Raw genomic sequence first — 15,000 nt, 5'->3', positions numbered from 1 at the left:
CTGCTGAGGCTCTGCTAACACCATCACTAGTCCTCAATCTAATCAGATAATAATCTATAGGTCACTGCTGAGGCTCTGCTAACACCATCACTAGTCCTCAATCTAATCAGATAATAACCTATAGGTCACTGCTGAGGCTCTGCTAACACCATCACTAGTCCTCAGTCTAATCAGATAATAATCTATAGGTCACTGCTGAGGCTCTGCTAACACCATCACTAGTCCTCAATCTAATCAGATAATAATCTATAGGTCACTGCTGAGGCTCTGCTAACACCATCACTAGTCCTCAATCTAATCAGATAATAATCTATAGGTCACTGCTGAGGCTCTGCTAACACCATCACTAGTCCTCAATCTAATCAGATAATAACCTATAGGTCACTGCTGAGGCTCTGCTAACACCATCACTAGTCCTCAATCTAATCAGATAATAATCTATAGATCACTGCTGAGGCTCTGCTAACACCATCACTAGTCCTCAATCTAATCAGATAATAATCTATAGGTCACTGCTGAGGCTCTGCTAACACCATCACTAGTCCTCAATCTAATCAGATAATAACCTATAGGTCACTGCTGAGGCTCTGCTGACACCATCACTAGTCCTCAATCTAATCAGATAATAATCTATAGGTCACTGCTGAGGCTCTGCATGGCCTAATACAGCTGCTCACTACATAACGATGAGTCTTGCTAAGTGTCCATCACAAATGGCACCCTATTCCCTATATAGTGCACTACATTTGACTAGAGCCCTATGGCCCCTGGTCAAAAGTAGTGCACTTCATAGGGAACAGGGTACCAATTGTGACATGCTAAGACTTGAGTCCCACTGCTGGAACAATCTGCAGATCTGGTTGAAATCGGATGAACCAGTGGCACTCAGGCAGTTTAGGATATTGATTGAAGACCTGGTAGCTGAAAGATGTCGATGATTTGTGTATTTGAACTGTTTCTTGTATCCTATAAAAATGTGGAAATTGTAAAAAAGCATGGTTCCCTTGTAAAAAAGACCTTGGTCTCAATGGGACTATAAAAGGTGAAATAAAGACATTTGATACCCCTTTCCTGATACATGGAGTCCTGCAGGGCAGTTTAGAGTGGCTCAGTGGTTCCATTTCTAAATTAATCCCTCTTCTTTTCAACACCATCTACTAGATTAATCTGACTTTGAGTAAAGGTGGAATCAGGGGTTTGATCTTCCGGACTGAGGGGAAGGTTGAAGAGTGTACAGTCAGCAGCACACTGATCAGCTATAACGGGACCAAGGTTGAGTGTGTTTATATTTCAGCATCCATTGTTGGTGCATTCATCCCATGTACACAGGAGGTATTGAGGAAGTTACTGACACACTGCATCTTTCAGATGGCTCAGAGTAATGCCTGGATCACAGCAGGGGCATCATTGCATTTTGGTACACCAGAAGTACATTCATTTTCAATAGAATGCTTCCTTAATAACACCCGGCCAGCTGCACCAATGTGTGGGAGGAAACACTGTTCAACTGACGACAGCAGTCAGCCTGCAGGTGCCCGGGCCTGCCACAAGGAGACGCTAGAACGCGATGAGCCAAAGCCCCCCCCCCCCCCCCCCTAGGACGCCGCTGGGCCAAATGTGCACCGCACTATGGGACTCCCAGTCACGGCCGGTTGTGGCACAGCCTGGGATCGAACCCAGGTCTGTAGTAACGCCGCAAGCACTGCAATGGCACTCGGTAGGGCCGCTTCACTACTTTTCTGCCAACGCACAGATAGCCGTGAAGGTTGTGATTCGGCCACACCTTCACTGTCTGATGGCACCTTCGTTACAGGTTCTGCATTGTCAGTATGACCAAGGACACTGTAGAAAGAGCAATGAACTTCAATACTGTGCCCACTGAGAAAAACCTGATTCTTGAAGAGTTGGAAGGCTAAATCTTGGCTCTCTCTAATTCTCTCCTTCTTTCTCTCTCTCGGAGGACCTGAGCCCTAGGACCATACGTCAGGACTACCGGGCATGATGACTCCTTGCTGTCCCCAGTCCACCTGGCCTTGCTGCTGTTCCGGTTTCAGCTGTTCTGCCTGCGGTTATGGAACCCCTACCTGTCCCAGACCTGCTGTTTTCAACTCTTAATGATCGGCTATGAAAACCCAACTGACATTTATTCCTGATTATTATTTGACCATGCTTGTCATTTATGAACATTTTGAACATCTTGGCCATGTTCTGTTATAATCTCCACCCGGCACAGCCAGAAGAGGACTGGCCACCCCTCATAGCCTGGTTCCTCTCTAGGTTTCTTCCTAGGTTCTGGCCTTTCTAGGGAGTTTTTCCTAGCCACCGTGCTTCTACACCTGCATTGTTTGCTGTTTGGGGTTTTAGGCTGGGTTTCTGTACAGCACTTCGAGATATCAGCTGATGTAAGAAGGGCTCTATAAAATAAACTTGATTTGATTTGATTATTCAAACGGCATAACCCAGAGTTGGTGCTATCTGATCATCAACAAGAGACAGTGTTATTCAACCTTAACATTGGAATGGATTGTCTGACGTTGGCATTCTGTGTGTGTGTGTGTGTGTGTGTGTGTGTGTGTGTGTGTGTGTAAACCACTGGTTTTACATTTAATACCCACAATGCAATACGGTGGTCCTCTTTTCCAAGTCTCCCTCATCGTACTTTTGCATAAACAAATTGGGGAATGAAAAACATCCATGTCACGAGAACATTAGTTAGCTACATAACATTAATCAGGGCGCGTGTCAGACAGCTGTGGTTTAAATTATTAAATAATAATTAAATACTAGCCTATTTTATAACTTTGGGATCTCTTCCTTTTAACTTTCCCAAATGTCATTTGGACAACTTCCAAAATAAGTCCCATTTCTCGCGGCCGACACCTAGTCCTCATAAACATCGGAAATGTTTTGGCGCTCGAGTTTGGCGACTGAACACTTTGTTCAAAATATTCATCCCAAAAGTACTTTCATCGATTGGACTTGATTTGTGTGTGGAATAAACTACTTCCGATTTCAATTTGAGCAGATAATTAGCTGTAAAGTCTGCCAAAGAGCAGCCTCGGTCCACACATAGCTAGCCACGGTAGCTAACGTGTGCTGAGACGGGAGTGACTCGCCTACCTTCCGAGAGTTCCAGCTCCAACTCCGCCAGCTTCTCCCGAACCTCCACCGGGAGAGTCATGGCGATAGCCGGGGTCGGTTCCAACATCATTAGTAATCCGGTAGAATTCCTCTCAGCCATGTTCCGGTCCGATTGGGCCGAGACTCCCGTCAGAGGACAGAGTGATGTCCAGTCTCCTCCGGCTGCTTGCCTGGTGTAACGTTAGCAGGCGGGTGGTGGCTGACGGTTGCTAGCTACTGCAGACAGATGTGCGAAAAAGCCCTACATCACCATGGCACAGACTTTCATTAGCTAGCTAACCCCCGCTAGCCACATTCCTAAAGTAACGTTGAGGCTAAATCACGAAACAGTTACGAATTCGGTTGATGTGGACAGAGGTGGGTTTCCTATCCACGGTGTCTGTGTCGAGCGGCTTGACCTGATAACTCATCCAACTCTGATAAACAGCACCGCCGCCATTGCATCATAGTAACAGCAGCCCGAAGATGATGCACGTTCACGGTGTCTGGCGCGTCATGGGGAAAATGCATGCTCACCTACATACCGGGACGTTTTGCATATTGGCTACACATTTTTCATGCATCATCACATGTAAAACCATGGAGGTTGGAATAGTATGTGTGGGGGGGGGGGGGGGGGGGTCTTGTCCACTTCTTGGACAAGACCTCTGAGCAATCAGACTGATTGACACCAGATTATCTGCTGACACCGAAGTTAACCTGGATAGCCATCTAGCGGTGCGGTTTAACGTTCTTCATCGAGGAGGTTTAACGGTGGTTGGCATCCAATACATGCTGCATTACCGCCACTTACAAGACTGGAATATAACTCCTTTACACTTTGCTTGAAAATAAAAATGAATAAATCAACAAATACCCCACCATCTAACCCTACACTCATTAACAACCCCCCACCCTACTCCACTATTTAAATACCCTACCATCTACCATCTAACCCTACATTCATTAACAACCCCCCACCCTACTCCACTATTTAAATACCCTACCATCTACCATCTAACCCTACACTCATTAACAACCCCCCACCCTACTCCACTATTTAAATACCCTACCATCTACCCCTACACTCATTAACAACCCCCCACCCTACTCCACTATTTAAATACCCTACCATCTACCATCTAACCCTACATTCATTAACAACCCCCCACCCTACTCCACTATTTAAATACCCTACCATCTACCATCTAACCCTACACTCATTAACAACCCACCACCCTACTCCACTATTTAAATACCCTACCATCTACCATCTAACCCTACACTCATTAACAACCCCCCACCCTACTCCACTATTTAAATACCCTACCATCTACCCCTACACTCATTAACAACCCCCCACCCTACTCCACTATTTAAATACCCTACCATCTACCGCTACACTCATTAACAACCCCCCACCCTACTCCACTATTTAAATACCCTACCATCTAACCCTACACTCATTAACAACCCCCCACCCTACTCCACTATTTAAATACCCTACCATCTACCCCTACACTCATTAACAACCCCCCACCCTACTCCACTATTTAAATACCCTACCATCTACCATCTAACCCTACACTCATTAACAACCCCCCACCCTACTCCACTATTTAAATACCCTACCATCTACCATCTAACCCTACACTCATTAACAACCCCCCACCCTACTCCACTATTTAAATACCCTACCATCTAACCCTACACTCAATAACAACCCCCCACCCTACTCCACTATTTAAATACCCTACCATCTACCATCTAACCCTACACTCATTACCAACCCCCCACCCTACTCCACTATTTAAATACCCTACCATCTACCATCTAACCCTACACTCATTAACAACCCCCCACCCTACTCCACTATTTAAATACCCTACCATCTACCCCTACACTCATTAACAACCCCCCACCCTACTCCACTATTTAAATACCCTACCATCTACCATCTAACCCTACACTCATTAACAACCCACCACCCTACTCCACTATTTAAATACCCTACCATCTAACCCTACACTCATTAACAACCCACCACCCTACTCCACTATTTAAATACCCTACCATCTAACCCTACACTCAATAACAACCCCCCACCCTACTCCACTATTTAAATACCCTACCATCTACCATCTAACCCTACACTCATTACCAACCCCCCACCCTACTCCACTATTTAAATACCCTACCATCTACCATCTAACCCTACACTCATTACCAACCCCCCACCCTACTCCACTATTTAAATACCCTACCATCTACCATCTAACCCTACACTCATTAACAACCCCCCACCCTACTCCACTATTTAAATACCCTACCATCTACCATCTACCCCTACACTCATTAACAACCCCCCACCCTACTCCACTATTTAAATACCCTACCATCACCATCTAACCCTACACTCATTAACAACCCCCCACCCTACTCCACTATTTAAATACCCTACCATCACCATCTAACCCTACACTCATACCAACCCCCCACCCTACTCCACTATTTAAATGCCCTACCATCTACCATCTACCCCTACACTCATTACCAACCCACCACCCTACTCCACTATTTAAATACCCTACCATCTACCATCTAACCCTTCACTCATTAACAACCCCCCACCCTACTCCACTATTTAAATACCCTACCATCTACCATCTAACCCTACACTCATTAACAACCCCCCACCCTACTCCACTATTTAAATACCCTACCATCTACCATCTAACCCTACACTCATTAACAACCCCCCACCCTACTCCACTATTTAAATACCCTACCATCTAACCCTACACTCAATAACAACCCCCCACCCTACTCCACTATTTAAATACCCTACCATCTACCATCTAACCCTACACTCATTACCAACCCCCCACCCTACTCCACTATTTAAATACCCTACCATCTACCATCTAACCCTACACTCATTACCAACCCCCCACCCTACTCCACTATTTAAATACCCTACCATCTACCATCTAACCCTACACTCATTAACAACCCCCCACCCTACTCCACTATTTAAATACCCTACCATCTACCATCTACCCCTACACTCATTAACAACCTACCACCCTACTCCACTATTTAAATACCCTACCATCTACCATCTAACCCTACACTCATTAACAACCCCCCACCCTACTCCACTATTTAAATACCCTACCATCTACCATCTAACCCTACACTCATTAACAACCCCCCACCCTACTCCACTATTTAAATACCCTACCATCACCATCTAACCCTACACTCATTAACAACCCCCCACCCTACTCCACTATTTAAATACCCTACCATCTAACCCTACACTCATTAACAACCCCCCACCCTACTCCACTATTTAAATACCCTACCATCTACCCCTACACTCATTAACAACCCCCCACCCTACTCCACTATTTAAATACCCTACCATCTACCATCTAACCCTACACTCATTAACAACCCACCACCCTACTCCACTATTTAAATACCCTACCATCTACCATCTAACCCTACACTCATTAACAACCCCCCACCCTACTCCACTATTTAAATACCCTACCATCTACCATCTAACCCTACACTCATTAACAACCCACCACCCTACTCCACTATTTAAATACCCTACCATCTAACCCTACACTCATTAACAACCCACCACCCTACTCCACTATTTAAATACCCTACCATCTACCATCTAACCCTACACTCATTAACAACCCCCCACCCTACTCCACTATTTAAATACCCTACCATCTACCATCTACCCCTACACTCATTACCAACCCCCCAGCCTACTCCACTATTTATATACCCTACCATCTACCATCTAACCCTACACTCATTAACAACCCACCACCCTACTCCACTATTTAAATACCCTACCATCTAACCCTACACTCATTAACAACCCACCACCCTACTCCACTATTTAAATACCCTACCATCTACCATCTAACCCTACACTCATTAACAACCCCCCACCCTACTCCACTATTTAAATACCCTACCATCTACCCCTACACTCATTAACAACCCCCCACCCTACTCCACTATTTAAATACCCTACCATCTACCATCTAACCCTACACTCATTACCAACCCACCACCCTACTCCACTATTTAAATACCCTACCATCTACCCCTACACTCATTAACAACCCACCACCCTACTCCACTATTTAAATACCCTACCATCTACCATCTAACCCTACACTCATTACCAACCCCCCACCCTACTCCACTATTTAAATACCCTACCATCTACCATCTAACCCTACACTCATTAACAACCCCCCACCCTACTCCACTATTTAAATACCCTACCATCTACCATCTAACCCTACACTCATTAACAACCCCCCACCCTACTCCACTATTTAAATACCCTACCATCTACCATCTAACCCTACACTCATTAACAACCCCCCACCCTACTCCACTATTTAAATACCCTACCATCTAACCCTACACTCAATAACAACCCCCCACCCTACTCCACTATTTAAATACCCTACCATCTACCATCTAACCCTACACTCATTAACAACCCCCCACCCTACTCCACTATTTAAATACACTACCATCTACCATCTAACCCTACACTCATTACCAACCCCCCACCATACTCCACTATTTAAATACCCTACCATCTACCATCTACCCCTACACTCATTAACAACCCCCCACCCTACTCCACTATTTAAATACCCTACCATCTAACCCTACACTCATTAACAACCCCCCACCCTACTCCACTATTTAAATACCCTACCATCTAACCCTACACTCATTAACAACCCCCCACCCTACTCCACTATTTAAATACCCTACCATCTACCATCTAACCCTACACTCATTACCAACCCACCACCCTACTCCACTATTTAAATACCCTACCATCTAACCCTACACTCATTACCAACCCCCCACCCTACTCCACTATTTAAATACCCTACCATCTACCATCTACCCCTACACTCATTACCAACCCACCACCCTACTCCACTATTTAAATACCCTACCATCTACCATCTAACCCTACACTCATTAACAACCCCCCACCCTACTCCACTATTTAAATACCCTACCATCTACCATCTAACCCTACACTCATTAACAACCCCCCACCCTACTCCACTATTTAAATACCCTACCATCTACCATCTAACCCTACACTCATTAACAACCCCCCACCCTACTCCACTATTTAAATACCCTACCATCTACCATCTAACCCTACACTCATTAACAACCCACCACCCTACTCCACTATTTAAATACCCTACCATCTAACCCTACACTCATTAACAACCCACCACCCTACTCCACTATTTAAATACCCTACCATCTACCATCTAACCCTACACTCATTAACAACCCCCCACCCTACTCCACTATTTAAATACCCTACCATCTAACCCTACACTCATTAACAACCCACCACCCTACTCCACTATTTAAATACCCTACCATCTACCATCTACCCCTACACTCATTACCAACCCCCCACCCTACTCCACTATTTAAATACCCTACCATCTACCATCTAACCCTACACTCATTAACAACCCCCCACCCTACTCCACTATTTAAATACCCTACCAGCTACCATCTAACCCTACACTCATTAACAACCCCCCACCCTACTCCACTATTTAAATACCCTACCATCTACCCCTACACTCATTAACAACCCCCCACCCTACTCCACTATTTAAATACCCTACCATCTAACCCTACACTCATTAACAACCCCCCACTCTACTCCACTATTTAAATACCCTACCATCTACCCCTACACTCATTAACAACCCCCCACCCTACTCCACTATTTAAATACCCTACCATCTACCATCTAACCCTACACTCATTAACAACCCCCCACCCTACTCCACTATTTAAATACCCTACCATCTACCCCTACACTCATTAACAACCCACCACCCTACTCCACTATTTAAATACCCTACCATCTACCATCTAACCCTACACTCATTAACAACCCCCCACCCTACTCCACTATTTAAATACCCTACCATCTACCATCTAACCCTACACTCATTAACAACCCCCCACCCTACTCCACTATTTAAATACCCTACCATCTAACCCTACACTCATTACCAACCCCCCACCCTACTCCACTATTTAAATACCCTACCATCTAACCCTACACTCATTAACAACCTACCACCCTACTCCACTATTTAAATACCCTACCATCTACCATCTAACCCTACACTCATTAACAACCCCCCACCCTACTCCACTATTTAAATACCCTACCATCTACCATCTAACCCTACACTCATTAACAACCCACCACCCTACTCCACTATTTAAATACCCTACCATCTACCATCTAACCCTACACTCATTACCAACCCACCACCCTACTCCACTATTTAAATACCCCACCATCTACCATCTAACCCTACACTCATTAACAACCCCCCACCCTACTCCACTATTTAAATACCCTACCATCTAACCCTACACTCATTACCAACCCCCCACCCTACTCCACTATTTAAATACCCTACCATCTAACCCTACACTCATTACCAACCCCCCACCCTACTCCACTATTTAAATACCCTACCATCTAACCCTACACTCATTAACAACCTACCACCCTACTCCACTATTTAAATACCCTACCATCTACCATCTAACCCTACACTCATTAACAACCTACCACCCTACTCCACTATTTAAATACCCTACCATCTACCATCTAACCCTACACTCATTACCAACCCACCACCCTACTCCACTATTTAAATACCCTACCATCTACCCTACACTCATTAACAACCCCCCACCCTACTCCACTATTTAAATACCCTACCATCTAACCCTACACTCATTAACAACCCACCACCCTACTCCACTATTTAAATACCCTACCATCTACCCCTACACTCATTAACAACCCCCCACCCTACTCCACTATTTAAATACCCTACCATCTACCATCTAACCCTACACTCATTAACAACCCCCCACCCTACTCCACTATTTAAATACCCTACCATCTACCATCTAACCCTACACTCATTAACAACCCACCACCCTACTCCACTATTTAAATACCCTACCATCTACCATCTAACCCTACACTCATTAACAACCCCCCACCCTACTCCACTATTTAAATACCCTACCATCTACCATCTAACCCTACACTCATTACCAACCCCCCACCCTACTCCACTATTTAAATACCCTACCATCTACCATCTAACCCTACACTCATTAACAACCCCCCACCCTACTCCACTATTTAAATACCCTACCATCTACCCCTACACTCATTAACAACCCACCACCCTACTCCACTATTTAAATACCCTACCATCTACCATCTAACCCTACACTCATTAACAACCCCCCACCCTACTCCACTATTTAAATACCCTACCATCACCATCTAACCCTACACTCATTAACAACCCCCCACCCTACTCCACTATTTAAATACCCTACCATCACCATCTAACCCTACACTCATTACAAACCCCTCACCCTACTCCACTATTTAAATACCCTACCATCTACCATCTACCCCTACACTCATTACCAACCCACCACCCTACTCCACTATTTAAATACCCTACCATCTACCATCTAACCCTACACTCATTAACAACCCCCCACCCTACTCCACTATTTAAATACCCTACCATCTACCATCTAACCCTACACTCATTAACAACCCACCACCCTACTCCACTATTTAAATACCCTACCATCTAACCCTACACTCATTAACAACCCACCACCCTACTCCACTATTTAAATACCCTACCATCTAACCCTACACTCATTAACAACCCACCACCCTACTCCACTATTTAAATACCCAACCATCTAACCCTACACTCATTAACAACCCACCACCCTACTCCACTATTTAAATACCCTACCATCTACCATCTACCCCTACACTCATTACCAACCCCCCACCCTACTCCACTATTTAAATACCCTACCATCTACCATCTAACCCTACACTCATTAACAACCCCCCACCCTACTCCACTATTTAAATACCCTACCATCTACCATCTAACCCTACACTCATTAACAACCCCCCACCCTACTCCACTATTTAAATACCCTACCAGCTACCATCTAACCCTACACTCATTAACAACCCCCCACCCTACTCCACTATTTAAATACCCTACCATCTACCCCTACACTCATTAACAACCCCCCACCCTACTCCACTATTTAAATACCCTACCATCTAACCCTACACTCATTAACAACCCACCACCCTACTCCACTATTTAAATACCCTACCATCTAACCCTACACTCATTAACAACCCCCCACCCTACTCCACTATTTAAATACCCTACCATCTAACCCTACACTCATTACCAACCCCCCACCCTACTCCACTATTTAAATACCCTACCATCTACCATCTAACCCTACACTCATTAACAACCCCCCACCCTACTCCACTATTTAAATAACCTACCATCTACCATCTACCCCTACACTCATTACCAACCCCCCACCCTACTCCACTATTTAAATACCCTACCATCTACCATCTAACCCTACACTCATTAACAACCCCCCACCCTACTCCACTATTTAAATACCCTACCATCGAACCCTACACTCATTAACAACCCCCCACCCTACTCCACTATTTAAATACCCTACCATCTACCATCTAACCCTACACTCATTAACAACCCCCCACCCTACTCCACTATTTAAATACCCTACCAGCTACCATCTAACCCTACACTCATTAACAACCCCCCACCCTACTCCACTATTTAAATACCCTACCATCTAACCCTACACTCATTAACAACCCCCCACCCTACTCCACTATTTAAATACCCTACCATCTAACCCTACACTCATTAACAACCCCCCACCCTACTCCACTATTTAAATACCCTACCATCTACCCCTACACTCATTACCAACCCCCCACCCTACTCCACTATTTAAATACCCTACCATCTACCATCTAACCCTACACTCATTAACAACCCCCCACCCTACTCCACTATTTAAATACCCTACCATCGAACCCTACACTCATTAACAACCCACCACCCTACTCCACTATTTAAATACCCTACCATCTAACCCTACAGTCATTAACAACCCACCACCCTACTCCACTATTTAAATACCCTACCATCTACCATCTAACCCTACACTCATTAACAACCCCCCACCCTACTCCACTATTTAAATACCCTACCATCTACCATCTAACCCTACACTCATTAACAACCCCCCACCCTACTCCACTATTTAAATACCCTACCATCTACCATCTAACCCTACACTCATTAACAACCCCCCACCCTACTCCACTATATAAATACCCTACCATCTAACCCTACACTCATTAACAACCCACCACCCTACTCCACTATTTAAATACCCCACCATCTACCCTACACTCATTAACAACCCCCCACCCTACTCCACTATTTAAATACCCTACCATCTAACCCTACACTCATTAACAACCCCCCACCCTACTCCACTATTTAAATACCCTACCATCTACCATCTACCATCTACCCTACACTCATTAACAACCCCCCACCCTACTCCACTATTTAAATACCCTACCATCTACCATCTAACCCTACACTCATTAACAACCCCCCACCCTACTCCACTATTTAAATACCCTACCATCTACCATCTAACCCTACACTCATTAACAACCCCCCACCCTACTCCACTATTTAAATACCCTACCATCTACCCTACACTCATTAACAACCTACCACCCTACTCCACTATTTAAATACCCTACCATCTACCATCTACCATCTACCCTACACTCATTAACAACCCCCCACCCTACTCCACTATTTAAATACCCTACCATCTACCATCTAACCCTACACTCATTAACAACCCCCCACCCTACTCCACTATTTAAATACCCTACCATCTACCATCTAACCCTACACTCATTAACAACCCCCCACCCTACTCCACTATTTAAATACCCTACCATCTACCATCTAACCCTACACTCATTAACAACCCCCCACCCTACTCCACTATTTAAATACCCTACCATCTACCATCTACCCCTATACTCATTAACAACCCACCACCCTACTCCACTATTTAAATACCCTACTATCTACCATCTAACCCTACACTCATTACCAACCCCCCACCCTACTCCACTATTTAAATACCCTACTATCTACCATCTACCCCTACACTCATTAACAACCCACCACCCTACTCCACTATTTAAATACCCTACCATCTACCATCTAACCCTACACTCATTAACAACCCCCCACCCTACTCCACTATTTAAATCTATTTAGTTCTACTTCAGGCCAACAACCTGAATGGATGGGACACCACTACTTAAAACACCCTGTAACTCTTCTGATGTCAAGTCTCTCACACCCAAATACCTCTCTGCAGCTGCCACCACAACCTCTATTGTCTGTGACTTACGTTCCATCCCTGCAGTACAGTTGATAACCATTGGCTATAAATCGAATCTTACTGAGACATATATCACTTGTTACCCCCCCCCCCCCCTGTACTGGTACAGGTCTACTAGTCACACCACTTCTTTAAGGATCCCTCCACCTTGACACATCTTCCTCTACTTTCTTCACTGCCTTAGAATATGACAACTTATGCACTACTGCCCATAAGCTTGACACGTGTAACAACGTAATGTATTTGGCACAAAAGCTTGTACAGGATAACTTATATATCCTAACATCACTTCACCGATTCCACAGCACCCAACTCTGTTTTCACCCATCCTGAAACCACAACTGGATCAGCCAAAAGGCAAGGGTCCACTATTTCCAAAAACTTACTCCTACTGTCACAGACTCATTTTTATCCTGACCCTCGGTACAAGCCTCAGGCTCCGAGAACTTCCCCACACCTACCACCTCCGATACTTTGACCTCATTCACTTCCATTTCTCCTCTTGTCTTCAACTCCCTCTGCTTACACTTTCTACTGTTCTTCTTTAACAAACCATCTCCCATTTTCCCTCCATTTTTTAACAATTCAAGCTCACCCTCTTCCTCCCTCTCTCTCTTAGACCTCCTCTGCCTCTCGTTTTCCCTCAATTCCTCCTCCGTATTCCAAGTATACATCTCCTTATGATAATATTGCACTTCTTCTGACATACATCTTGTTCTTGCCCTCTCAAGGGGCTCCATTTTCCTTACGATCGCAGTATAACATTGTGATGGGGGATTTCAAATAAAGAGTCGTTGCCTCTCCTTGTCCGGGCGGTGTTCGGCGGTCGACTTCACCGGCCTTCTAGCCATCATCGATCCATTTTTCATTTTCCATTGGTTTTGTCTTGTCTTCCCACACACCTGTTGTCAATCCCATTCATTACCTGTTGTGTATTTAACCCTCTGTTTCCCTTCATGTGTTTGTCAGAGATTGTTTTATGTCAAGTGTTTATTCTTGGTGTATAGGTGCGCGACGGGTCCTCGTACCCATGTTTATTTGATGTATGTATATTCTCGTGTTTGGAGCATGTCATGTGGACATTTATTAAAAGTCTCCATTTACACTTCGTTTAACTCTCCTGCGCCTGACTTCCCTGCCACCTATACACACGACGTTGACAGATATACCTGTCGTATATTTTGAAAAGGCATAGAAAATGAGCTTTCCTTTCCCATCTAGGGTTAACCCTAACCCATCTAGGTGAATAAATAAAGTATTTTAGGTCTATGTTTTATTACTACTTATCAGGCTTGGCTACATTTAAAAATGCACAGATCTGAATTCACATTATTTTCTAAAATCCTTCAGTTAAAAGAAAAACATGTCTTGAATAAATACATAGTGAAAAATACTGAATGTGTT

At 44.4% G+C, this 15,000-nt stretch overlaps 2 protein-coding genes across 4 annotated transcripts in view; both read right to left on the bottom strand.

Moving 5' to 3' along the window:
• dip2a (disco-interacting protein 2 homolog A) overlaps positions 1-3,703 on the bottom strand; it is a 341,096-nt gene extending 337,393 nt beyond the window's left edge. Inside the window, exon 1 of one of the 2 annotated variants that reach the window (XM_055871967.1) lies at positions 3,121-3,703. In XM_055871967.1, the coding sequence (XP_055727942.1) occupies positions 3,121-3,241 (121 nt within the window). In that variant the 5' untranslated portion in view covers positions 3,242-3,703. The remainder of the gene's footprint in view (positions 1-3,120) is intronic. The other variant, XM_055871968.1, reaches the window with a different exon arrangement.
• An 11,151-nt stretch (positions 3,704-14,854) lies between these two features.
• The window catches only part of LOC129816968 (CASP8 and FADD-like apoptosis regulator), an 18,031-nt gene continuing 17,885 nt past the window's right edge, over positions 14,855-15,000 (bottom strand). For both annotated transcript variants that reach the window (XM_055871966.1, XM_055871965.1), the window contains exon 11: positions 14,855-15,000. This exon is cut by the window's right edge and continues 582 nt beyond it. The gene's annotated coding sequence lies outside the window, so the exon portion shown is untranslated.

The sequence above is a fragment of the Salvelinus fontinalis genome, chromosome 19 (genome assembly GCF_029448725.1).
Source record: "Salvelinus fontinalis isolate EN_2023a chromosome 19, ASM2944872v1, whole genome shotgun sequence".
In the NCBI taxonomy this organism is placed as follows: domain Eukaryota; kingdom Metazoa; phylum Chordata; class Actinopteri; order Salmoniformes; family Salmonidae; genus Salvelinus; species Salvelinus fontinalis.
Note: the sequence above shows the minus strand (reverse complement) of the source record. Positions and strands in the feature narration are given on the sequence as shown.